Source organism: Myotis daubentonii, chromosome 7 (genome assembly GCF_963259705.1).
Source record: "Myotis daubentonii chromosome 7, mMyoDau2.1, whole genome shotgun sequence".
In the NCBI taxonomy this organism is placed as follows: Eukaryota; Metazoa; Chordata; class Mammalia; order Chiroptera; family Vespertilionidae; genus Myotis; species Myotis daubentonii.
The window spans coordinates 35784422-35809041 of record NC_081846.1 but is presented as its reverse complement, the minus strand read 5'-3'; the positions used below and the strand labels follow the sequence as shown (position 1 = coordinate 35809041).

The window sequence follows — 24620 nt, the reverse complement described above, 5'->3', positions numbered from 1 at the left end:
TGTAATTATATATGTGTTTTCCGATGGTCTTAGGCGACCCCTGTGAAAGGGTCGTTCGACCCCCAAAGGGGTCGTGACCCACAGGTTGAGAACCCTTGTTCTAAAGGAAGATAACATCATTCAGAGCCACAACACTGTATGATCACAATGTCCATCATTCAATCAAAAATTACCAAACACACTGAACACAGGACCAAGATAAAAAGTCACAAGAAAATAATATTGTGGAAACAACTCAAATCCCACCAACAGAAGAATGAACAAATAAAATATAGCAAATTTGTATAATGGATTGCTACACATCAATAAAAAAATATCAAACTATTGCTACACAAAACAACATGGATAAATCTCAGACATAATGTTGAGTAAACAAGTCAGATACAATAGAGTGCATACTAATGAAATCATTTGCAGGAAATTTAAAAAGTAGATCAAACTAATCCAAGGTGATGAAGGTAAAAAAAAAAAAAAAAGTTATCTTTGAGGGGAATATTCAAGGGACATAGGAGGACTTTGGGAACATACAACATCTTGATCTGGGTGAAAATTCTTTAGATGTGGAGAGATACAGATTATATAGATATAGACACAAATATAGATAGAGCTGTATATGTATAACAATTCATTAATCTAAATACACAGGATTTGTACATTTTACATTATATAAATTATGCCTCATTGAAAAATATAGAGAAAGAGAGCCAATCTTTCAAAATAAGTAAATAAACAGATAGAACTCAATATATGAATTTAAAAGCAAATTACACAAAGCTGAAGAGAGAATTAGAGAACTGGAAATTATGTCAGTAGAAAATTAAATACAGAAAGAAAAAATACAGATGGAAAATACAGAATATCCTTTTAAGATAAATTTGGAACTAGGAACCTTTGATATGTGAACAAAGAAAAACTAATAAGGTGTTAGGTAGATTTAAGCGCAAATATATCAATAATTACAATAAATGTAAGTTTATTAAATATATCAATTAAAAAATAAATTATCAGATTGGATAAAACAAAGTTTAACTCTATGATGCTTCAAGAGATATACCTCAAATATATAGATACAGAGAATGTGAACATGAAAGCACTTTTTTAAAAGATACACTATGTAAGCACTGACCAGAGGAAAGCCAATGAAGTTATACATAATACCAACTTAAACTCAAAAGCAAGAATCATTAATAAAGAGGGATATTTTGTAATAATGAAAGGGTCAATCCACCAGGAAGACATGGCAATTTCAAATTTATATGCACTTAACACATTGCGCACCAGTAGTTTTATTGCTAGCTTTACCCAGTGGCCAGATAAGTTTCTATTGAACTAGTATAAAAAATATTTTACAAAGTATCATACTTTAAAAAGAAATTGGCTTGTAAGAACATGTAATAAATAACTTTAAAATGCAGTGGGTATTTAATTTTAAGGCCTGTCTTTAACATTTATGTAAAACACTGTGTAATATGAAAACACGAGAATGCAATGTGTTAATAATATAGACTTAAAATATGCAAAGCAAATATTTACACAAATAGAAGGAAAAATAGATGCAATTATAGTCAAAATAGAATATTTTAACAAATGTTTATCCAAAATGGATAGAATAAAGACAAAAATATTAGTAAATGTATAGAAGATTTGAGCAACATGTTGAAATCTCAACAATTTCCAAGAATCAAAAATATAGATTATAGCCTGTATTTTATTACTACAGTGGAATTAAGCCTCAATAGGGGGAAAATTAAAAATTCCAAGTACCCTTTTAAATAACCTATGGGTCAATAAGAAATTAGAAATTTTTAAATGAATAAAAGTATAACATCAAAATTTATGAGATTAGCATCAAAGCCTTGCTCAGAGGGAAAGTTGTACATTTAAATGCACACAAATGAATAAAAGAAAGGCTAAAAATCAATTACTAAAGTCTCCATTTCAAGAAATTTTAAAAGTACAGCAAACTAAACCCAGAGAAGGAAGAAACAAAGCTTAAAGGCTTATCTAGGAATGAGCTGTGAGTGTAGCTTCTGCCTAATGGGTAAACCCCAATGAGATTCACATGTGACCCAAAATTTTTTGAGAGAATTATATCAGCAAAAACTGCCAGCCTAAGCTGAGAGGGACAGAGCTAGAACTAAATTAAAGGAGTCCGTTTGACCCCCAAAATTATACTGGCAGGAATAAGGCTGTGAAAACTACTCTACTGCAAACGTGTACTACCTTTCACAGAAAAAGGAAAGATGACTCAGAGGGTGGGAACAAGAGGCTGGAGGGCAGAGCCAGGCACCACGAAGAGTCATTTCCAGCCCTTGAGACCTCACAGAGGCACTTGCAACATTGGCCGAGCTAGACTCTGAACTGCTGTGGACCAGTGAATCCTTTGTGCCTCCCTTCCCCCTTTTAAAGAGGAATGTCTACAGTGATCATCCTATACCCGTCCTGCCATTCATAGGGAGCAGGTGACCTTCGGTTTCATAGATCTGAGGATGGAGAGGAACTACACTAAAGGAGCTGAACTTGAGGAGCTGCGTTTGAAGAGCCTCGCCGTGGGAGCCAACGTGCAGGGGAAGAGGTGAATACAGCTGGAGGCAGATCGGGAGTTGAAAAGGATTTGGTGTTTTTGTTTGTTTGTTTATTTAGCTTGTTTATATGGAAGAGAGTTGAGCCTCCAATCAAGGGCCAGGAAAGTTTACTCAGCCTCAAGGCTGGTGTGGGTACCGGAAAGGATGAAGATAGACCAGACTTCAACCCTGAACTCCGAATTAGTACTTCCAAGTAACTTATTCCACATTCTTCCTGGGGTATCTCAAAGGCATCTCAATTCAGCATTGCCAGGATTGAGCCTCATCTGGTAGCTTCCAACTCAAAAAATAGCAAGATTCTCTACCCAGTTGCATGAGGCAGAAATCCACTCACAGCCTTTGACACCTTCCTCTTCCTAGCCTCTCATTTCCCCATCAGTCACCAAGACCAGAAGATCTCCCTTCCTAAACAAGGCTAAGGTCAGCTCACTCCCTCCACCACTCTGCCAAGGACCAAGTCCAGGCTGTCAGCAGTAGAGCCAGCCTCAGGAAGCAGCCGAGCCGCTGGCCAGCCTGGACATCAAGGCCAGCTCCCACAGCCAGCACACCCGCTCTGTTCCAGATGCAAGTCCCACTGCGGCTTTCCCTGCTTAAACCACTAAGTGGCCTCTCGGGATGAGGATCAAAGTGTTAACCTGGCCCAGTGGACACTCCGTGGCCTCCCTGCCGGCCTCTCCAGCCCCCGTGCCCCTCTTCCCCTCCATCCTCGCTAGCCGGCCTCCTCTCAGCCCAGGTGACGTGCCCCTCCCCAATGGGCCTCTGCACAAGCTCCCCTCTTCCTCCTCACCCAGACCCACCCCTTCACCTGGTAAATGCCCCCCAGACTTCAGATTTGGGTTCCGTGCAGCTTTCGCCGAGTTAATGCACACCTCACTGAACAGAGCTCCTGCCTCCAGCACCCTCTGCATGAGTTTAACCTTGAAACAAGCCTAAGCAGGGGCGACATTCCTGTCTCCCTCTGCCCGTGAAGAGACTGGCCCAGAGAACTGAAGAGAAACAGTCACAGAGCTGGGGGCAGGTCCCTCCCACTGAAGGAACAGGAGGCTCCGTTCACGTCAGATTAATGGAGAAGAAAACTATCAGCAAAGTACATCTACTCGGAAAATTCTGACACTAAGAGGAAGCAGAGAAGTGCAATGCTGTGATTAGGGGTTCCTTCCTCTTAACTTCCTTCCCGAATCTGTCTCTCTTCCCCCTCATTGTTTCCTCCTTCCCTGCACCCAATAGCTGACCTGTCTCTGGTCAATACTTCACAAGGAAGCAGCTTGAACGATCTTGCCCACAGATCTGAAAATTCCCTGCAATAAACATGTCAAGGGTGAAATAAGACGATGCATTTTCCCAGCCCTGCCGAGTTCCACATGAAGGGCCAACGTCTGAGCAAGGAAGCTGAAGATGCGAGCCACCTTGCCTGGTGGGACCGGCTGAGGTCCAGATTGAACAGAGTGGGTGGTGGAGCTAAAGGTGTCATTCTCGGAGGGCCACAAACTGCTCAGCTCCTTCCAGCCTCCTCCCCTGCTGGTGTCTCCTGCAGAGGCTCTGAGGAACTCTGAGGTTGATTGCTAAGAAATGCCCTTTCTTGCCCCAATTAAAAGCACCTACGAAGTACTTGCTGGGCGTTCCTCCACCAGAGGACAGATGCCCGGGGGCCGATGTCCCTGGGACTCTGGAAGCTGTCCTTTTCCTAGCGCTGCTCCACCAGGCCAACAGACATCCCACTTCCGGGGGTGGGTTAAGGAACAGGACCTCCTTGTCAGAATCTCTTTCATCAAGGCAGCTCCACTCATGCTTCCTGTGGTGGCTCTTGGTCTTTTAACTTTCTTAAGCAGTGAGTCTCAAAGATCCCTCTCCCCAGCCCGAGCCAGTTTGGCTCAGTGGAAAGAGCGTCAGCCTGCGGACCCAAGAGTCCCAGGTTCGATTCTGGTGAAGGGCATGTACCTTTGTTGCAAGCTTGATCCCTGGCCCTGGTCAGGGCATGTGGGAAAGCAATCAATCGATGTATCTCTCTCACATCAATGTTTCTTTCTCTCTGGCTCCCTTCTACTCTCTCTAAAAAATCAATGGAAAAATAGCCTCAGGTGAGGATTTGAAGAAGGAAAAAGATTCTTCTTAGCAAAGTACTGAAGTACTTGTGTTCAAACGCCAGTTTGAACTTTGTTGTTCCATCAATGGCCAGCACCTTCTCTACTGGACTTCCGTGATGTTAGAAGACAGCACAGAGCCCAACCGCCCAGGCAGCCCAGGGAGCTTCCCTGCCTGAGTGGCCGCGGCCACCACAGAACTTAGGGTTTGCTGACAGGGACATGGCCACAGGAGACACAGGGCTGCGGAGCCTGAGAACTTCCGGGCGCTTGCATCTTGCAGAGCCAGTTACTGGGACATCTGTGAATGCCCATCCCGAGGGGGGACATTCCCCTAACTTAGCTGCAGTCTCTCCTACTCCCTGGTGTTCCTGCACCAATTATGGCTCCTCCCACATGGCTCCTGTAGGTCTTCCAGTCAATGACACCTGCCAACCGGGTTCTGGACTTCAGGGGACACACACCTGTCTTTAACTCATTCGTTCCTGGGTTCCTCCCAAAGCTTTACACCCCACCACCACCTCCTGTCAAAATGACCACACTGACCTGGCTGCTCAGTGGTTGAGTGTCAACCTATGAACCAGGAGGTCATGGTTTAATTCCTGGTCAGAGCACATGCCTGAGTTGCGGGCTTGATCCCCAGTAGGTAGTGTGCAGGAGGCAGCTGATCAATGATTCTCTCTCTCTCAATGTCTCTATCTCTTCCTCCCTCTCCCTTCCTCTCTGAAATCAATAAAAAAAAATTTTTTTTAAATGAGCCACATGGCCCTGGTCAGTTTTTCTCAGTGGTTAGAGTATAGGCCAGAAGGTCATGGGTTCAATTCCCGGTCAAGGGCATGTACCTCGATTGTAGGTTCAATCCTCAGCCCATCAGGGAGACAACCAATAGATGTGTCTCTCTCGTCAATGTTTCTCTCTCTCTCTCTCTGAAAATCAATGGAAAAAATATCCTCTGGTAAGAATTTTTTAAAAAGTCACATGTAACAGGGCCCAGAAACAAGGCCCTTGCCCGTGGTCTCCACCTCCCCCTCTCCCCCATCGAACACTGCAGGGGCAGATGCCTCACTTGGAAGCGTGGGTTTCAAACATTCTTCCAAGCAGAAACCCACTAAGTGAAACAGACTCGTCCAGCAGCTGAAAGCTGTGCATCAACCCTCAGGGCCGTTTGAGACCCCTGCTTAAGACAAGTCCTTCTCTCCAAATCATCAAAAACTTTCCAGAAAGACAGATACTTCCCCCTGAACTGCGGACACAAAGATTTCACACGATCAACCCCATGAGACAAATGGTCCAAAAAATTAAGACACTTGGAAAAATTATAGGGGAATAAAGCATTTATTAATTTACAGTAACATATAAAGATGTCCATCGTAGTTTTGAAAGTTCTTAACCAGGTACAAGTGCAAGAGCAATAGGTCCCAGCCACTGTGGTCAAACACACTCATCACAAAGCTGAGGGGACGCTGTGCTCAGGGCAGTCCTTATCTGAGGCACGTCCGGGACACACAGGAGCTGTGCACACACCGAGGCAAGACTCTGCTGGCTGAACTGCAGCAGCACACTGTGGTTTTATACACGAGAGAGTGGTGTCCGTAAACACCACACATAGACTGGATTTATGCACATTCGTACATTACTTGGTAGGGATCCGAAATCAAAGCAACTTAAAAAGAAAGGATACCCACGCATTCCAGACACTGAGCAATTACACTCTAAAGCAACAGAAGTCACTCTTCCCCACCTCACTTCTCCATCCTACCGCCGCCAAGAGCATATAGAGTATATTCTGCACAAGATGCAGAGGAGAGTCTCTCATGTCAGCGAGCCACCGCTGCAGGGACGCTGGCCCTGTCATCGCCAGCATGTAGCATGCACTTCCGACCATGCACACAGGGACCTCAGAGTTCGTTCCTGCATGAGGCAACTGCAACACCACACTGTCCTCCCACAGCGCACAGGCCATTTCCAGGACCCAAGAGGACTTTCTCACCAATATGTGAACACACCTCAGCTGAACTGTGGGTCCCCGACTTCGGTACTTCAGAGATGGGCAAACTTTATAAATTCTGCAGCTTGACAAAAGGCAGCCAACAATTTGTTTTGCCACCAAGATTTTAAAACAAAAATTGTCCCCTATTACCACCTTCATTAAAGGACATTTTATCACCCAAATTAAGAACATAATCTCAGAATAAGACAACCCTCTAGGTTGAATAAACTGGACTTTCTTTTTTTTTTTTTTTTTTTTTGGACTTTCTAAGTTATACTTCCGACCTGCACAGAGCCCACTGTGCCCAAGACCTAGGTGTGGACCCCAGGACTCTCAGCCCCAGGGGACACAAAGTCAAGCCTGATCCCCAAGGTCCCAGGCCCTTACGGCACCATCATCATCACTCACTGGTGAGAGGGGCCACAGTCACCAGGATAGCAGCTGACATGTGACAGGGATTGCTCAAGTACGAAGTGCTTCCCACACATTCTCCTTGTAAGCCCTGTGGGGAAGGCACAGCCTCGCTCAGCGCAGCCTCCCCGCCCACGGGCCTGCCCAGGCACAGAGGCTACTCCGGGGCAGGGCAAGCTCTGCTCAGTCCTGTGCTTGCTGTACCTCTTCCTACTTCTGCATGAAACATTCACTTGCAGAATCAATTCATGGAAGATGAAAAAAACTTAAAATGATGGCACCTAGCCCTGATAACAGAAACATATTCTACATTAGGAAACTGCTAACTGTCCTTTCTTCTTAAAAGTATCTGTTTAACAAGTACACACTGACTAATACTTATCCAATTTCAAAACTGAACATCAAAACTAAAGTATCTCTGCCTTAAACACTTTTCCGGAATAAAGCCAGGTATAAATAAATAAATAAATATATAAATAAACAACAGGAAAAGGCACAAACGTGACACAGGTGGGCTTGGGAAATACATTCCACACCTCACCCAGGTGCCAGAGCTGAATTCTCGGAGTTATCAACGCTGCCCCCACCCATGCCCACCCCAGCCCGTCTGTCCACAGCAGCACGGCCCAGAGCTCAGGACTACGGAGACAGTCAGAGGTGCCACGGCCTAGGCTGGGGGCTCGGCTCCTTCCCACTGGTTGCCTGTGCCCTTTCCTGGGGAAGGCTCTGGGCCGGCCAGGCAGTAGCCTCAGCTCTTGGACGCCCAGGGCTTAGAAACATGATTGTATAGAGTGCTGTGACAGAAAGTTGTTGTTCCTATTCCGTAGCCCACTCTTGCCAACAAAAGACAAGGAGCTTTAGTAAAGTGTCACTCTAAACAAGCAGAGGGGCCTGAAGCAACTGACTGTTCACACCGTCCTCAGGCTCATGTTTGGCAGCTATGAAGTTTCAGGCAGGCTGACCTCCAAATCGTAGGGATTCTGCAAAAACTCACTTGACGCTAGCTGAACCCAGGGAGCAACCTGTCCTCCGGAAAGGAAGAGCTGAGCCCAGCCCCGTGCAGCCGGAAGGTCATGCCTGTACGTGGGGGCTCCTGGGCTGGCAGCAATCCCAGGGGCTGCTTTCCAGAAAGCCCCGAACACAGCCACCCTCCACCTAGGACAGCACTGGGGAGCTGTGCCCTCAACAGGCCCTGCAGACAACACCCAGCAGGGCAGGCGCAAAGCACACATAACTCTGCAGCATGGCTCACCTGGAGAGCGCCTGAGTCAAACAGGCAGCAGAAAAAGGGGACCCAGGATTGGAAAAGCTGAAAGGTAAGCTAAGCACCACTCCTGAAACTCCTCCTTTAGGGCCCAGGTGTGAGAGCGAGCCCCACCCACAGCCCAGATGTCAGATGACAACCCACTCACTTCGCTCACCTACCACCACCCCAGCAGGCCAGGGGGAGACCTGACCTCACCACTATCCACTTAGGTTCTAGGAACACCACCAAGACATCAGGTCCCAGAGAGCAATCACCAACCACAGGTGTTTGACACCAGCAGCTGACAGCCTGGCCGCACCCAGGACAGGTGGTTGCCACGCTGTGTGCAGGGACTAGGAGACAGACAGCGCTGCAGGTCTCTTTTCCCACTGCAACTGGCAGTGGATGCTGCTGGGCAGGCCTTGGTCCAAATGATGTCTGCAAGCTCCCCAGACTGAAATGGCAGAAAACTCAGGACCTGTGGCACGATGCCAAGCAGTCAGGTACCAGAACAGGTACAGCACTGGGGAATGCAGACGCTATCTCTTTTGATTGCAAACAAATGCAGGCACTGACTTTGAGATAACACAGCCAATCCTCGCAGCCAGGAACCAGCCTTGACTGAAGACAGTAGGACTCCCCACCACAAGGAAAGAACACTGAACTGGCAAGGAAGGGGTGTGCAAACGACATGTGTCACATGTCAACCCCAGGAGCAAGGGACAACCAGCAAGTTCATGAACTGTGTTTCTGCACTCCACTTTTTTACCAAAAACTCCCTTTTCATTTGATATCAGAAAGATGAATCAAACAATTAAATTGAGAAGTAAAACCACAGACAGAAGCACAGCTCTGGAAAGTGCTGAGTTCTCGGACCACAGTCTGCACTTGCACACATTTCCAGGCCCACTCATCCATCTGCAGCTGGGAAAATCCAAAACAGACACTGAGGAAGAATAACATGAAGTTCTGTAGGAGCCTCTCAGCTGATAATGACCCAGAGACTGTCCGACGTCCAAGACCTGAGGTGGAATTACAATCCAGAAGAACAAGGCCACCTGCCTAGCAACAGCCAAATACGATCTGTCAGCACAGGATGGGCTCACAGGGGCAAGAAGCAGGTCCAGCTTCCCCGCAGATCACCTCCTTCCACGCTGCAAACCACTGCTGCGCTGCCTTCTACTCGTACAGCAGGAACTTTTTTATGGGGTCTGGCAGCGGCAGCGAGGGAATCAGATGGAGTCGGTACTTGCCAAGAGCTCTTCTCACGGCCACACGACACAGACTCAGCAAAGCCCTGGGGACACCTGGGAGGCCATGGGAAGGAACAGAGAGACAGAGGAGAGAGATTAATTCCTCTTCTAACTCTGAGGAGCAAAGGCTGGCTGTGACTGACAGGCACAGGTGCTCACTGCCAACTTCCCAATTTTAGAGCAAGGATCACGAGCTGTGGTGAAAAAGGCCTTGCTACCTGCTCCTTCTGTCTGCAGAAGCAGAGAAATCCTCATTTCCTGGGGCACCTGCTGGCTGACAGCATCTCCTCAGCTATGTTCAATTCCCCACACAGAGAAGTCAGAGCTGACCACTGAAAGCCCCGGCAGCTGTAAACACTGCCTCCCACCCTGTTGGGGTTTGCTCTGGATCAATCCCAAAAGCCCCTCAGGGGTCTGGGAGAGCGGCTGAACGAGAGGTGAGGAGGACAGGCTGACAATTTTTCTCGGGGTCAAAAAAGCCTAGCCATGTCTCTGACTTGGGCAACAGGCATGAACTTAGACAGCTTAATTCTATCAGAACAGCTCCAACCACCAGGTTTCCCAGGGAAGGCCCATGGGAGCACGTATCAGTGACAGCTCCAGGGAACCCAACAACCAAGTACAAAACACTCAAGTTTGTACGAGGTGAGGGCCAGCTGTCAACCCAGATGCCCAGGACTCAGGCAGCAATGAGGCTGGGCGGGGGCAGGTCAGAGGGTACAGTGCCTGCACAGGACACTCGAGATAAATTCCAAGCCCCAGAGAGCCTCTGACAAGACCCAGCCCCATCAACTGCAGACTCTGGCTGTCAACATATTAATTCATTAGCAAAATCTTTGTGCATAAATAAGCAAATGATGGACTTATTCTAACAGAAGTTAGACTTATCACACAATCCCAAACGAAAGAAAATGGGAAACGCTAAAAGATGGACTTATAATTTGTTCATGGCAAACATTTAAAAATCAAATTAGAGCCCTAGGTGGTTTGGCTCAGTGGGTAGAGTGTCAACCCGGGGATTGAAGTGTCTCAAGTTTGATTCTGGTCAAGAGCACGTACCTGGGTTGCAGGCTCAAACCCCAGCCCATCGGGCTGCGTGCAGGAAGCAACCAATTGATGTGTGTCTCTCACATTGATGTTTCTCTCTCTGTATCTCTCCCCCTCCTTTCCACTCTCTAAAAATCAATGGAATACATATCCTCGGGTGAGGATTAAAAAAATATGTCTTATAAAACCTAAATAGAAATGGAAGAATTTGGGGTCACAAAGCAGAGCAAAGGGGAAAAAATACATAATTTTTGAGAACATGTACTTTCATAGATTTCCTGGTATCAGCTCTTGGTATCTAGGAATTCTAAAGAGAAGACCGATCTGGAAGACCATTCTGGAAAAGTCCTAGCCCTAACCGAAGATTCTGACCAGGTGCTTAGTTGGAGGTAATTTTTTTTAATTGCTACAACTTGGTTCATTCAAGTGTCCCAAGCAGACAGCAAGTCAGAGCTGAATTCGGGCCGCTTACTTCTGGCCTCTTTAAAGACCTGCAGGGCCTCGGGGTCCACCTTCCTTCTGCCTCTGGACTCTGGGCCCAGGGACTCCCACTTCACCAGGTTCAGGTTGGCTCCAAACTCCACCAGCAGACTCACAAAGGCCGCCTCGCAGCCGTGACGCAGGACAGCATCCATGACGCACCCGGGGGAGCCCCTGCAGAAACCCTGCGTGTTGACCGGCCCGTTGCAGTTGAAGTCGGGGTTCGCCCCTGCCTGGAGCAGCAGCTTGAAGCACTGGAGGTTGTGGTAGGCCGCGCTGATATACAAGGGGCAGACCACCAAGGAGGTGAGGCGCCGGGAAAAGGGCGGCCGGATGTCAGGAAAAATGTGGTGGTTGATGTCGACGTCAGCCCCGTACCTACAGGGGAGACACGGGGATGATCAGACGTTTCAGGGGACTAATGGTGTCAACAGATTCCCACACACCTCAAGGAGATGGGCCTGAACCGCATGAGCACTGGGGACCACTGGAGATGCCACAGATCACATCAGTCTCATTACTTCCAGCAAGTAAGCAGTAGTTAGGAACCTATAACCCACTCACAAATTCGTAAGGAAATTCTCTCAGATCTTCAAAGATCCAACAATCCCACAGCTAAACTACTAAACAAAGGAAAACTTTCAAATTTATCTTATGAGATCACCAAAACAATATTCCCCAAACCTGATGAAGGCCACACCATAAAGAAAAACTGCCAACTAACTACACTTATGTTAGCAAAGAGAATCCAAAAACATTAAGAAAGCAACATACCAGGACCTCAGGGGGATTACTGCAAGAATGCCAGGGTAGTTCCAATATTAGAAACGCTATTGAGATAACCCATCATATTCAGAGAACTAAGGGGAAAATCATGTTTGCCTCTATAGATGCAAAAGAAAAGGCACATGATAAAACTCAACACTTATGCATGTTTAAAAACTCTAATAAGACAGTAAATGATAGATGTTTCCTTAACACAATAAAAATGACTTCCTGACCCCAGAAGTCAGGAAACACTTGGCTTTCCCACTAAAGCTAGGAGCAACGCACACTCCTACCTTCTGTAAATAAAGGTATTAGTGCAATTAGACAAGAGGAAAAATGAGCTTATTAAGATGGAAAGGAAGAGGTAAAACTTCCTGTTTTCAGAGGCCATGACTGTGTCTGGAAAGCCCTACATAATTACTGAAAATACAACTAACAAGCAATGAGCTTTATTACAGTAGCAAGTTGTAAAACAACAGCCTTCATATATACAAACAAAAACAACTTAAATATAAAGTGGGAAAGACCGCATTTATGATAGCAAAATAAATGTTAAAGTGAGATAGCTAAGCATAAACTTAACGGTGTATCCAAGATTTGCATGAGGAAAATTATAAAATAAAGTTGACCCTTGAAGGTGGGTTTGAACCGCCTGGGTCCACTTATACGCGGGTCTTTTTCAATATTCAGTTGGCCCCCTGTATCCCTGGGGCTTCGTAGCTACAGATTCAACCAACCACAGTTTGAATACAGCATTCTGATCCAAGGGTGGGAATCTTGGTTGTGAGGGCCAACTGTATGCATTGTTCTATGTCATTTTATATAAGGGACTTCAGCATCTGTGAATTTTGGTATCTGTGAGGGTCCTGGAACCAAGCCCTCTGCCCCTGGGGATACTGAGGTACAACTACAGTTAAGTTTTGGAGGACTCAAAAGTTACACTCAGATTTTAGACGGCACAAGGGACAGCATCCCTAACTCCCAGGGTCAACTGTACATTGATTTATAGACTTGACTCTAAACTATGTAAATATACAGAGTGGGCAAAAGTCGGCTTACAGTTATAATACAAATAAATAATACAATAATTAATAATACAAGAATAAACACTATTTTGCATACTTACAACTGCAAACCTACTTTTGTGCACCTGTGTGTTGTAAAGTATATCCTATATAATAAAAGCCTTATATGCTAAGTGTCCAACCGTTCGACCATTCGCTATGACGCACACTGACCACCAGGGGGCAGACGCTCCGACCGGTAGGTTAGCTTGCCACTGGGATCTGGCCAATCGGGACTGGGCAAGACAGGCTGGACACATCCTGGAGCCCTTCTGCAGTCTCTCCCCAGCCGGCTGCCCCAATCAGGACTGGGCAAAATGGGCTGGACACACCCTGGAGCCCTCCTGCAGTCTGTCCCCAGCCGGCCGCCCCAATTGGGACTGGGTGAGATGGGCTGGTCACGCCCTGGAGCCCTCCCACGGTCCCTCCCCAGCCCTGATCATGTACCAGTGGGGTCCCTCAGCCTGGCCTGCACCTCTCGCAATCTGGGACCCCTTGAGGGATGCTGGAGAGCTGGTTTAGGCCTGATCCCCGCAAGCCAGGCTGAGGGACCCCACTGGTGCACGAATCTGTGCACGAATCTGTGCACCAGGCCTCTAGTTGTTACATAAAGAGCAATCCCTAAAAACTGAAAGCAAAAGAAACACTTGAATTCAACTATGTACCAGCTGGTGCCATCAGGTATACTACACATCCAGACAGGCTGGCTTGCTAGATGCATCAGTCACCTGGAAGGATGAGGACAGGAAGCACAGGGAGGTTCATACAGCCCCCAGGTGGGCTGCTCAGGGGTCCCTGAGCTAATCCCTAAGGCTGTCTCAGAGCCTCCTCCTCTCACTCCAGTGGCAGCCCAGGAAGTAGGAAATGATCTCACCCGAGTGGGCGTGTATCAGCCTGTCTCTAAAGGACTCTACAGAGAGAGCCTTCGGGGCCCCCACAAGGACTGGCCTTGTCACTGCATTCAGGGACACATTCTATCAGGCATTTGGAGTTTTCCTTGGCCAAGCACAAGCTACCAACCTGGGTCATTTTACTCGAAGCAGGGGCCGCTGACTACAGCGGGCAGGGAGACCTGCTCAGGATGTCGCATCCTGGCCAAGTGAAGAGGATGCCTGCTGAGGATGTGCCTGGTAATGGGTGGGTGAGGGGCATGTGTGGGAAGAGGCAGTGGTAATAGGAGATGGTTGTAAAGTATACATCTCCACAAAACAGTCATTAATAGAGATTGGGTTACAAAATAAGTAAATATGTTAAGGACAGGGAAACCAGGTCTCTCTGGTTGGAAAAGAGAAGCTGGAGGCATCCACGTGAACACCTACCTGCTGATGTTCACAGACAGAGAAACATAGATCGAATGTGTGTAAGTGACTGAGCTCTGCACAGTAGGAGGGCCTGGAAACAGTGACCCCACACGCAATAAGCACCCCTCGTGTCTGATCTTGGTTTCTAAACACATTCTCCACTCAAAGAAACCAGGACTCAAATTCCAGGGCTGAGACAGAAAGCACGAGATGAGCCTAGAACAATTTGTTATGTGAGAAAGTGGGGAACTGCTCTAAGATGGGGATGTGTCCAAAACAGAGAGATGGCTGGCTGGGGGTCCCAAAGACAAATCTGAAGCAGCTAAAGCATCAAAATAATTAACAATATAATTAAATAATAACTCAGTGGGTAATACAGGAACCCACGAGTCTAACATAAATAAATGAATTAAAAACCTGATGAGGTATAGGAGATATGCATGTTTGCAAAGTATACCTCTCCACAAATTAATTAATTACAGAGGGAAAAAGAATAACCTGGCAGACGCCATGTTAACCACAAGATCGCCGGGACGTCAGCGGTATCAGGAACAACTGGAGTCACATGCAGCCTCATAGAATGCAGTGGGAAGCGCAGCCTCACTTCCGGGAGTCCTGGCAAAGAGGCAGTACCTACTCTAATCGAGTAAACACCAGACAGCCAGCACCTGTGGCCTTGAGCCAGTCCTGCTGTGCCTCCCAAGCTTTGTCATCACACACTTCATCTGAATTAGGAAATGGGAGTTTGTAGGCAGTATGACGATGGGGCAGAGGGAACAGCAGTGTTTCCCATGCCTTCCCAAAAATGGCTGGCCTGCAGTCACAGCCAGCACCACGCTTGTGCTCTGTCCCAGTGTCCTGTGGAACCTGCACTGCCACTCTCCAGCAGCACAGGCCTGTAAAGACAGCATGGACCTCCCACTGACGCCACCGTGTGGCATCATCCGACACTACAAATGCAAACATCACTCTCCCAGACACCCTAGGAGGGAGGAGGAAACATTCTAAAACACACACCAAACCACGCAGAAACTCTATTTCATTTCACACACTCAATCAATTAAGAAAAGGGAACTAGGTTTCAAGCATTGATTTTTTTCCCCTCATTCTCAGGGGTTTGTTTTCCAAAATGTTTGTAATTTTGGGCAATATGACAATCTGGTATTAGCTGAGCTATGGGAAAGACAGCCCTGCATCCACTCATAAAAATATATTGGATGAGAGCCAGTTCATTTTAATCCTGAATATTTTCCAAAATTCCCTACTGCTTTTAATATCACTGGCAAGGAACCCCTGTGACAACTCAATAAATCAACATAACTTGCACATAGAGAAATACCACTCCTTACCTTTTTAAAAAAGCATCAGCAACATACACCAAGCAACGGGACGGAGGCTAACTTGCAGAGGACACCACTACCAGTGCTAGAAGAAAGCCTGGCCTGGGGAAATGGTGGGAAGGCAGGGGATGCTCAGGTCGGACTGTCCATCAGGAACCAACCACAGCACTCCCATTTCCCAAGTCACTGACCTCACCACAGAGAACACACAAACTTTCAATAGCGTAGCACGTGTTCTGGGGACCTCACTGTGAAAGAAGTGTCCGTGCTCCAGAAGGGAACCAGATGCCTTAATGACCTTTCTCCACAAGGCACTGCGAGTGCATCTCTCAAAGCCAGGCCTCACTTAACTCAAAGCAGCCGTGCATCAGGACGACTGAAGTGCCCAGAGGGACCTCAGGGACCAAGATGAAACTTCACCTACTCAGAAACATTTTTCAGTTAATGATTTATGTTCTGAGACGCAAAAATACAGGGCTTAGCCTATCAGGCTAGAAAGCCTTGACAAGAAGGAGAAAAGGCATCACCGCTCTACCACCCTCAATATCACAGCCACATCATCCCATTTGCCTTTCCAAAGGTCAATTTCATAGCCATTTAGTACAGAACAGAATTAATATATTCTCGGTACCTGAATTCAAAACCACGTTCTGTGCTGGCCAACGGGAATGTCAGGTCCCTGCTCCCTGAACCACCCCACTGCAACCTGAAACAACAGAACCCTTACCTAGTCCTTTGACTCTGAGAACCGGTACCTGAACTGCACTCGGTCAGCCACAGAGGACCTGCCTCCTGAGTAAGGGAGGGAAAAGGGCATCTTTGGCAGAAAGAAGTCACTGGAGATACGGAAATGAAAATGCAACCTGGTTCAAATGAGGAAAAAAGGTAACCACCAGCACAATTAAAGTAAGACCACAATCCATCCAAAATGCTAGAAAGAGAAAGCAAAGAAAGCATAGATCATGGAACAAAGACATAAGCTGTAGAACAGTTAAGAAACAGACCTAACAGCAGCTACAGCAATAATGTTAACTGTATTAAAAACAAAGAACCCCAGACAGTCAAATAATAAAGGTGTACACCAAGATTAACCTGGGAAGATTAAAGCTCTCAGTTACAGAGTGCTAAGTAAAGGAGCCTTCAATGAAACTAATAGGTTTTTCATTCCAAAAAAACACTTTTGTTTTGATAATGAGCATAATCAATAAGCAAGAACTATTATGAACTCAATTAGCATCAAAATACAGAAAGCAAAAACTATTAGAAATACAGGGGAAACAAATTACAACAGTGATTAGATAGTAACAGAGTCTCTGAATTTGGTTAAAAATGTAAAAACAGAGAAAGGAACTCTGAATCACAGAATTGAGGCAACCATACTGTACTACACACACAAAACACCCATGATCATGTACTTTATTACAAGCACCCACAACAATGTAGTCTAACATTCACAAAAAAATATTTAAATCAAAGAATCCCCAAAATGGAAATTAGGTGGGCCATATTATCTGAGCACAATACGATACAATTAGATAAAACTTTCTTCTCCATAACTATAAGAACAAAGAAGAACTAAACTTGCCTGGCCAGTGTGGCTCAGTGGTTGAGCATTGAACCAGGAAGTCATGGTTGTTTTTCCAGTCAGGGCACATGCCCAGGTTGCAGGGCTTGATCCCCAGTGTGGGGCGAGCAGGAGGCAGACAATCAATGATTCTCTCTCATCATTGATGTTTCTATCTCTCTCTCCCTCTCCCTTCCTCTCTGAAATCAATAAAAAGATTTATTAAAAAAAAGAACTCAACTTCAACTACATTTAAAAATGAGGAAAAAGCCTAGTGGATGGCCAAAGCTATAGGCAAATATTTACATAATTAATCAAGAAAAACATGAATAAGCATATAACTCAAAAGTTATGGAAAACAGAGATTAAAAATAGCAATTAATCAGTAAAAAAAAAAAACAAGAAAACTGATACAGGTAAGAAGTAACTCTTTAAAAAGATTAACAAAATAGACAAATCCTCTAACAAGTCTAATTTGAAAGAGAGAAAAAAAACACAAGCAAATATGGAAATCAAGGACTGAGACCATGGCTGCAGTTCCCCGTGGTGGCCCTCAGAGGCCATGGGGGCCGGCCTGGCAGTACTGACCTGATGAGGGCCTTCAGTATGTCGGCCCTGCCCACGCGGGAGGCGTGGTAGACTGGAGTGCTGCGATGGTGCCGGCTTCCATTGGGGTCAGCCCCGGCTTCAAGGAGGATCTGGGCACTCTCCAGGTGTCCATTCACCACGGCCACATACAGGGCCGTCTGTCCCTTCACATCCACGAGGTCCACCTCGGCCCCCTTCCGGATAAGGAAGTCCACACAGTTCCCGTGGCCAGCAGTGGCCGCGATGCGCAGCGGTGTGCAGGGAAGCCAGCCACAGCACCAGACGGACTTCTCGTTGATGCGGCTGAGAGAGAACACAGGGATCCAGGCCATGAGGGGCGGCACTGGGAAACCCACAAGCTGCTGGGCCTCCCCTCGTACCGAGACTAGGAAACAGAGAGTAGGGGGCCAAGCTCCTAAAACAGCCACCCCTTTGCTTCCACAGCGCTCACATGTTCACCCTGCTGGATCCATTCTACAGAAAAGAAATCTGAGGCCCAGGTACACGGATGGACACTAGAGAAGATCTCGGGCTGCTCCACAGAGGGTAGGGTCTGCCTAGGGAGGCGGGGCAGCATGGAGGACAGCACTCACGGCAATCTGCACAGGCCCCAGGTCCCTTAAACCCAGCTTGGGCCTACCTGCGAAGGCCTAAGGTTGGACCACACTCTGGGCCTTGGTATTCTCCCTGGGACTAGGTGACCACTGTGGGCCCTCTGATCTGACACAGCACAAATGACAGCCTGCAGGAACCACTAAAGCTGCACAGGCCTACACTCCTGGCCAACAGCAATGGAGGGAGCCTGTGCAGACTCAGCTCTCATCGGAAGTGACAATCAGACCAGGGCTCGCTGTCCAGGAATGCCATCCGTGCAACCCACTGACCCTCCAAGTCACCAACTGAGGCACGGTTCACCTCAAGTTCCCCAAGCAGCCTTGGAGACCACTCAGGAACCCCGACCACAAGAGCAGTGACGCAGAAATATGCAGTGGGTCGGGCTCCTCCTTCAGCTGGGAACTAGCTTCCACTGGCCAAGAAGGCCAAGGAACACTCCTAGGACACCTCCCCAAAGAAATACACAGCAGCAAAAACATCATCAGCAAGCGGGAGTCACTGTACTTGAGTAAAGAAAGAAGAAAGAAGCACTTGGAAAAGCAATATAAAAACGGTTGATCTAAAACCTAGCTGCACTCAACGTTATTCTGCTGTTTTTATTCTACTGGTAAGCAGCAGACTTAAGGTTTGCTTTGGGCTTGAGTCATTCACATTGAATATTTGTGTGTAATCCACCTGATGTCTTTGTATAACAATTCTTTATGGACATTTAGAGCTTTTTCTTAATACTAATATCTGCTGTAAGGGATTAATACTGAGATATTATAAGGAAAAGCAGAAAGAAACCTATTTCTATAGTGTTAAAAACCCTTTCTTTTTAATCCTCACCAGAGAATATATTTTCATTTGTTTTATATTATTATTTCTTTTTGTTAATCCTCACCCAAGGATATTTTTTCCATTGATTTTTTTCATAGAGAGTGGAAGAGAGGGAGGAAGGGGGAGAGAGAGAGAGAGAAACATCGATGTGAGAGAGACACATTAGTTGGCTGCCTCCCGCACACACCCTGACCAAAGCTGAGAATAGAACCTGAAACCCAGGTACGTGGCCTTCACCAGAAATTGAACCCACAACCCGGCGTGTGTGGGTCACCAGCCAGGGTTATTTTCATTGATTTTTGAGAGAGAGGAAAGAAGAAGAGAGAGAAATATCTATGTGAGAGAGAAACATCGATCAGTTGCCGCCCATCGGTACCCTGACCAGGGATCGAACCTGCAACCTTTTGGTGTACAGGATGATGGTCCAACCAACTGAGCCACACAGCCAGGGCAAAAACCCTTTTTTGGGGAACTATCCACAAAGGTGGTATTGGATTCATATCCACATGCAGGCATTTCTCCTCTCAACTCAGTCCTGAAGGGGAAAGAAAAACATGGAAAAAGCATGGTGATGTTCGGTTGCAGTTTCAAATCTAGTTGGGACTCCAGTCTTCGGCACCCAAGCAATCAGAAAACACCCCAGAAAGCAGGAAGCCTCTGATCTCTCCCAGGTGTGCCAAGTAGGAAGAAGGAGTCGCAAGATTCCACTGCTGGGAAGAAAGAGCTTGAGCCGCGTTGAAGGGACTGACTAGAGTTGGCAGGGCAACAGGCAGGGCACTATGGACAAAGTGAACGAGAAACTGAGCGCCGAGCACACGCCTGGTGGATGAGACAGCTATCCCCAGGCCCTGGAGGCAGATGACTGAGGACCTGAGAAGCCAGAGAGGAGTACGCCAGGAATGAGGTCACGTGTGGTACATCAGGCGATCTGAACCCCCAGGGGATAACCAGAAGAAAATACACGAGGAAGGTGAATGTAGTGTACCACTTAGCATAAAGAGCCAGAGACTTTCACAGGGGCAGGGCTACCGCTGCTGGAGAGAGTAACAGTGCTGCCTCAGGAGTAACACCGAAGAGGCTGACACCACGAGGCCAGAAGCTGCCAGAAAATATAAAGGTCAAATGACAGCTGAACTTGAACTCAGGTCTCCCTGACCTCAGTATCTGGCTATCTCCTAGGAGTCTGACCATGCTCCTCCACCTCCTTTTTTCCCTGTCCTCTAAAATTGGAAAGCATCACAACCAGACAGTGTGCCTCCCACCTGGGTTGTGAGCCTCGGCTGTGTGCAGACCCACAGAGCCCACGTACGGGGCAGCCCCCCAGCAGCGCTGCTCACCTGCGGTAGCTCTCCTCCTGCAACAGGCTCCTGAGGGTCTGGAGGTCCCCCACGTAGGCGGCGTCATGGAGCCTCGTGTCCTCACAGTGCTCCAGCGGGTGGTCACAAAACTGCTCCCTCAGCCACTCCTTCAGATTGGGACCTGCACTGAAGAGAGGAGCTCCTGTCAGCTCCGGAAATCCTGCCCACACCAACCAAAAGGGGGCGCCGTCTACAGCAATCCCTTTCCCTCAAGAATAAATCGTTGCCATGCTCCAGAAACTTCAGAGCACAGAAAAATATAGAAAGTTTCCCTTAATAAAAGTAGCACACTCCTGACACCAAACCTGACAAGAACAATAATTTTAAAAACATTGTGAGATGGGGGATGGTGAGCCAAACCTACTTAACATAGAAGATCCTAAGTAAAACAAGACTTGAAAACAAGTACACAGCCGGGCAGGAGGCAAGATGAGGACCACAGGCTGCCTGCATCCACGTCCCCACCGAGCCAGCGTGGGACCAAGCACAGCTGTACAGCTCCCCCTCCGCAGGCAGGCTTTTTCCAGGGCTGAAGATGCTTCTTATATTCAAGTCAGAGCTCTTTTGAGTGCCTTCCCTATACAAGCCCCTGTAGGTAAGGACAGCGCCAACCTTTCTTCCACAAGACCCCTCTCTCCACTGGGGAGCAGCTGTCAGTCCTTCTCCCTTCCCAACGGAACACCCCTCATTCCATCCCTCACTCTCACATGAAATGACATCCCAGGCCCTAAGGTCCTGGTGTCCCCGGGGTCAAAGTCAATACCGTCCAAAGCCCAGGGCCGACGGGGTCTTGTCTGACTTGTTCTTATTCATGGGGATGTCCCAGCTCCAGCGAGGTCCAACCAATACCGGGCCCTCAAGGAATGTTTGTGGGAGGGAGGGAGGGATGCAAAGTGCTGCTTGCTCTGGTCTCCAAGTCAACACTGTATCTTAAATCAAGGCACGCTTATGAGTCACAGTAGGAAGGCTCTTGTTTATCACTAAGGACTAATAAGCCCTGTGGAGGGGGTCTCTCTCCAAGGGCACAGGTGAGCATGGAAAGTCCAGCGCACACAACAGCAGCTGGTACACAGGGCGAATTCAGACAACAGGCGAGGAGGGGACCCACGGTGAAGAGGGAAGCGGTCCTGAGCACCTGCGGCCAATGCACTGCCCCTATCCATTCCCATCTGCACGGCAGGAACACGCATGTCGGGGAGAGGCCCTAAGTCGGACGGCTACTGTGAGTGGTGGGCGTGTCTTCCCAGCTGCCGGAACGCAGTGTGACAGGGCTGCCTCCTCTGCTGGAGGGACGAGGCCCTGGGCGAGCTGTCACCCAAAGCTCGCTGCAACGGCGGGGCCGCGGCGCGTGGGTGGCAGCACCGAGAAGAGGCACCTGCCGCGAGGGGCCGGCTCTGGGTCTGCCCGGGCAGGTGCCCTCCGAGCCGGCAGGCGGCCACTATGCTCACGATGGGTCCTAACGGGCAGGCAGTTAAAGATGCAAGTTCCCTGGGAAAGGACGTCCGGCGCGGGGGCTGCTCCCGCCAGGCGAGGAGCGAGGGTCGCCGGGGCCTGCCCTCACCCCGCTGCCCGCACGTTACCTGCGGGCCCGGGCCCGGCCCGCCCGTCGGGGCCGCCGCCCTCCGCCATGGGCACGCCGACCTTCGGCCCGTCCGCCGCCCGCCTCCCCGGCCTCAGCGCGCCCCGCCGACCGGAACCAGCGCGACCGCGACCACTTCCGGCGCCGCGGGCAGGTAGATCGCGTCCAGGCAACGACTTCCGACGACCGCGCCCCGCCCTCACGGGCTCCCGGGGCCTCCGCGTCCCGCCTCGCTACCCGGCCGGAGGGCTAGCCTGCGCTTTCCCCGCACGACACGCAGAGGAGTCTGGGAAAACACGCTCGCCGGGGGCGGGGCCGAGCTCGCGAGGCCCTGGGAGCTGCGGTTGGTCGCGCCCGTCCCCGCCCCCACGGAAAGGGCGTGGCCATCAGCCGGGCGGGGGTGGGCGGGGCCTCAGGTGGGCCGGGAGGCCGGTTCGAGCCCCACCTTAGCCTCGCGGGTGGGAGGTCCCCGGGAGCGCGGGTGCGGGGAGGCCTGCCCCGGGCAGCAGCGGCCCCGCTCCACCATGTCCCCCGCCCGCTCAGCCGTGGCCTCGGAGCCGTCCCGGAGTGCGCGGATGCGAAGACGCGGTCCTCCCGGCTCTGTTCCGCAGCAGGCTTTGTCGGAGGGTTCCCGCAGCGCTGGGCTTATGTTAACGTGGTATTCGATGACTGTTCCCCCAAAATTCCTTCCACGAGCTGCTGTCATGTGCATTGAGTCGTGCTTTAGCGTGGGTTCCCTGGCTCCTCTCGTGCTCCCCGCCGGGTTACAGAGAGGGCTTCTGCGGAAGGAGCAGGAGGGCCTCAGTGGATGCCAGGAGGGCGCGCGTGGACAGGTTGGAGAGGCGAAGTGGGCGGTACAGCGGGAAACTGATGAGTGTGAGGCCGAAGCCCCTCACCCCCACCCCGCCCCGCCCCAACACTGTGCATGTGAGCCGCTGGCCCTTCTGGTGTTGTAATAACAGGACCAGGCTGGAGTAAGGGGACCGCAGAGATGAGAGCTGGTGTCCCTTGCTGGGACTGGCCCCCTGCTGCAAACTCGGCAGGCCCTCCTGGTGTTTGTTGGAGGAAGCACTGTTTGGACTTGATAACAGCAGAGAGCACCCTTGGCACGAGGGCCAGGGTGACGCCCATGGTGCTGCCCTGCAGGGAACAGAACTGCACACACCAGCACATGGAGTTTTCAAAACACGGAGTCTGGAAACAACCCAGCATTCATCAGGGGATGAGTGGATAAAGTGTGGTCTGCCCATGCAATGGGGTATTACTCAGTCTTGAAACGGAAGGACATTCTGACACAGGCTTCGACATGGATGAACCTGGAGGACGTCATACTGTGAAATAAGCCAGTCACAAAAAGGACACGCACTGTATGATTCCACTTACATACGATACGGTTCCGTAGTCAGATTCACAGAGACAAAGTAGAAGGGTGGGTGCCTGGGGCTGGGCGGGGAGGGGAAATGAGGGGTTTAATGGACAATTTTAGGGTGGGAAGAGAATAAAGTTCTGGAGATTGGTTGGATGCCAATGTGAATATACCTTTTGAAAGGTTGAGGTGGTAATGTTTATTATGTATATATTACCACAATACAAGAAAGGAAGCATGCATGGTCCCACTCACCCCACATTGAGATCCCCATGCAATTGGTCTGGGTGTGACCTGGACAGAGAGATTTTGAGGCTTCCAGGTGATTTCACCTGCAGTGGGTTGCCCTGTCGTCAGCACCTTTGCACTGAGGGGTTCAGGGGCCTGACCAGAGGTGACGTGCCTGGGCCCGGCTCTGATGTTGCCCTAGGAGCCCTATCTCTTGTAGAAGGACCTGAAGCTCCAGTGGGTCCACCCCCTCTTCTGAAATGCCCACTGGCTCAGGGCACTGTTCTCAACACCAGCAGGTCCTGGCTGTAGCACTAACCCTCACCCCACTGTTCAGGACCTGAGGTCAGGGGCTCCCTGCCATGCACAAAGCACACAGTGGCGGAGACAGGGCTCAAACCCCTTCTCCTCAAGCCTCACCTTCTATCCAGGGTCCCACTTCCTCTGGGTCCTTTAAGCCCCAAACGCCCACCAACAAAGGGCTGCACAGTGACTGCTGTGGATGAAATTCATTCAGATCACATGACCTGCCGTCAACAGGAATGTGGCCATGCCATCACAGTCGTGGGCACCCTGGGAGCGTGCCACCTCAGGCAAAGTGGGAGCTTTCCCTGCCCCCTCCAAGTCCCAGCAGCACCCTTGCATGTGCCTCCCCACTTCCTCCCACCCGATAATCACACACACCCTGAATCCTCTCGCTATCTGACAGCTCAGGCCTCTCATCTATGTCCCCAAATAAAACGCCCAGCACCCCATAATGACTCCTCCTTGTAGTCTAGCCCAGTGTTTCTGGAGCATAGCTTGGCATAAAATGTTCCTAATCCTTGTCCAGCCAGTGTGGCTCAGTGGTTGAGTGTTGACCTATGAACCAGGAGGTCACGGTTTGATTCCTGGTCAGGGCACATGCCCAGGTTTCGGGCTCAACCCCCAGTGGGGG

General features: G+C 49.1%; 1 protein-coding gene across 7 annotated transcripts; it reads right to left on the bottom strand.

The window, feature by feature from the left end:
* Window positions 1-6914: 6914 nt before the first annotated feature.
* On the bottom strand, window positions 6915-22380 carry ASB1 (ankyrin repeat and SOCS box containing 1). 7 transcript variants are annotated; one of them, XM_059703744.1, is made up of 6 exons: window positions 22091-22380; window positions 20490-20631; window positions 19547-19687; window positions 17719-18021; window positions 11086-11471; window positions 6915-9620 (listed from the first exon to the last, which is right to left on the bottom strand). In XM_059703744.1, the coding sequence occupies exons 1-6, from the start codon at window positions 22137-22139 to the stop codon at window positions 9493-9495; spliced, it is 1149 nt and encodes a 382-aa protein (XP_059559727.1). In that variant the 5' UTR covers window positions 22140-22380; the 3' UTR covers window positions 6915-9492. The 7 variants fall into 7 exon arrangements, with proteins under 7 accessions (XP_059559727.1, XP_059559732.1, XP_059559728.1 ...); XM_059703749.1 differs by having other exon boundaries at window positions 20490-20636; window positions 22091-22379; XM_059703745.1 differs by lacking the exon at window positions 22091-22380 and adding an exon at window positions 20875-22082.
* Window positions 22381-24620: the final 2240 nt, after the last annotated feature.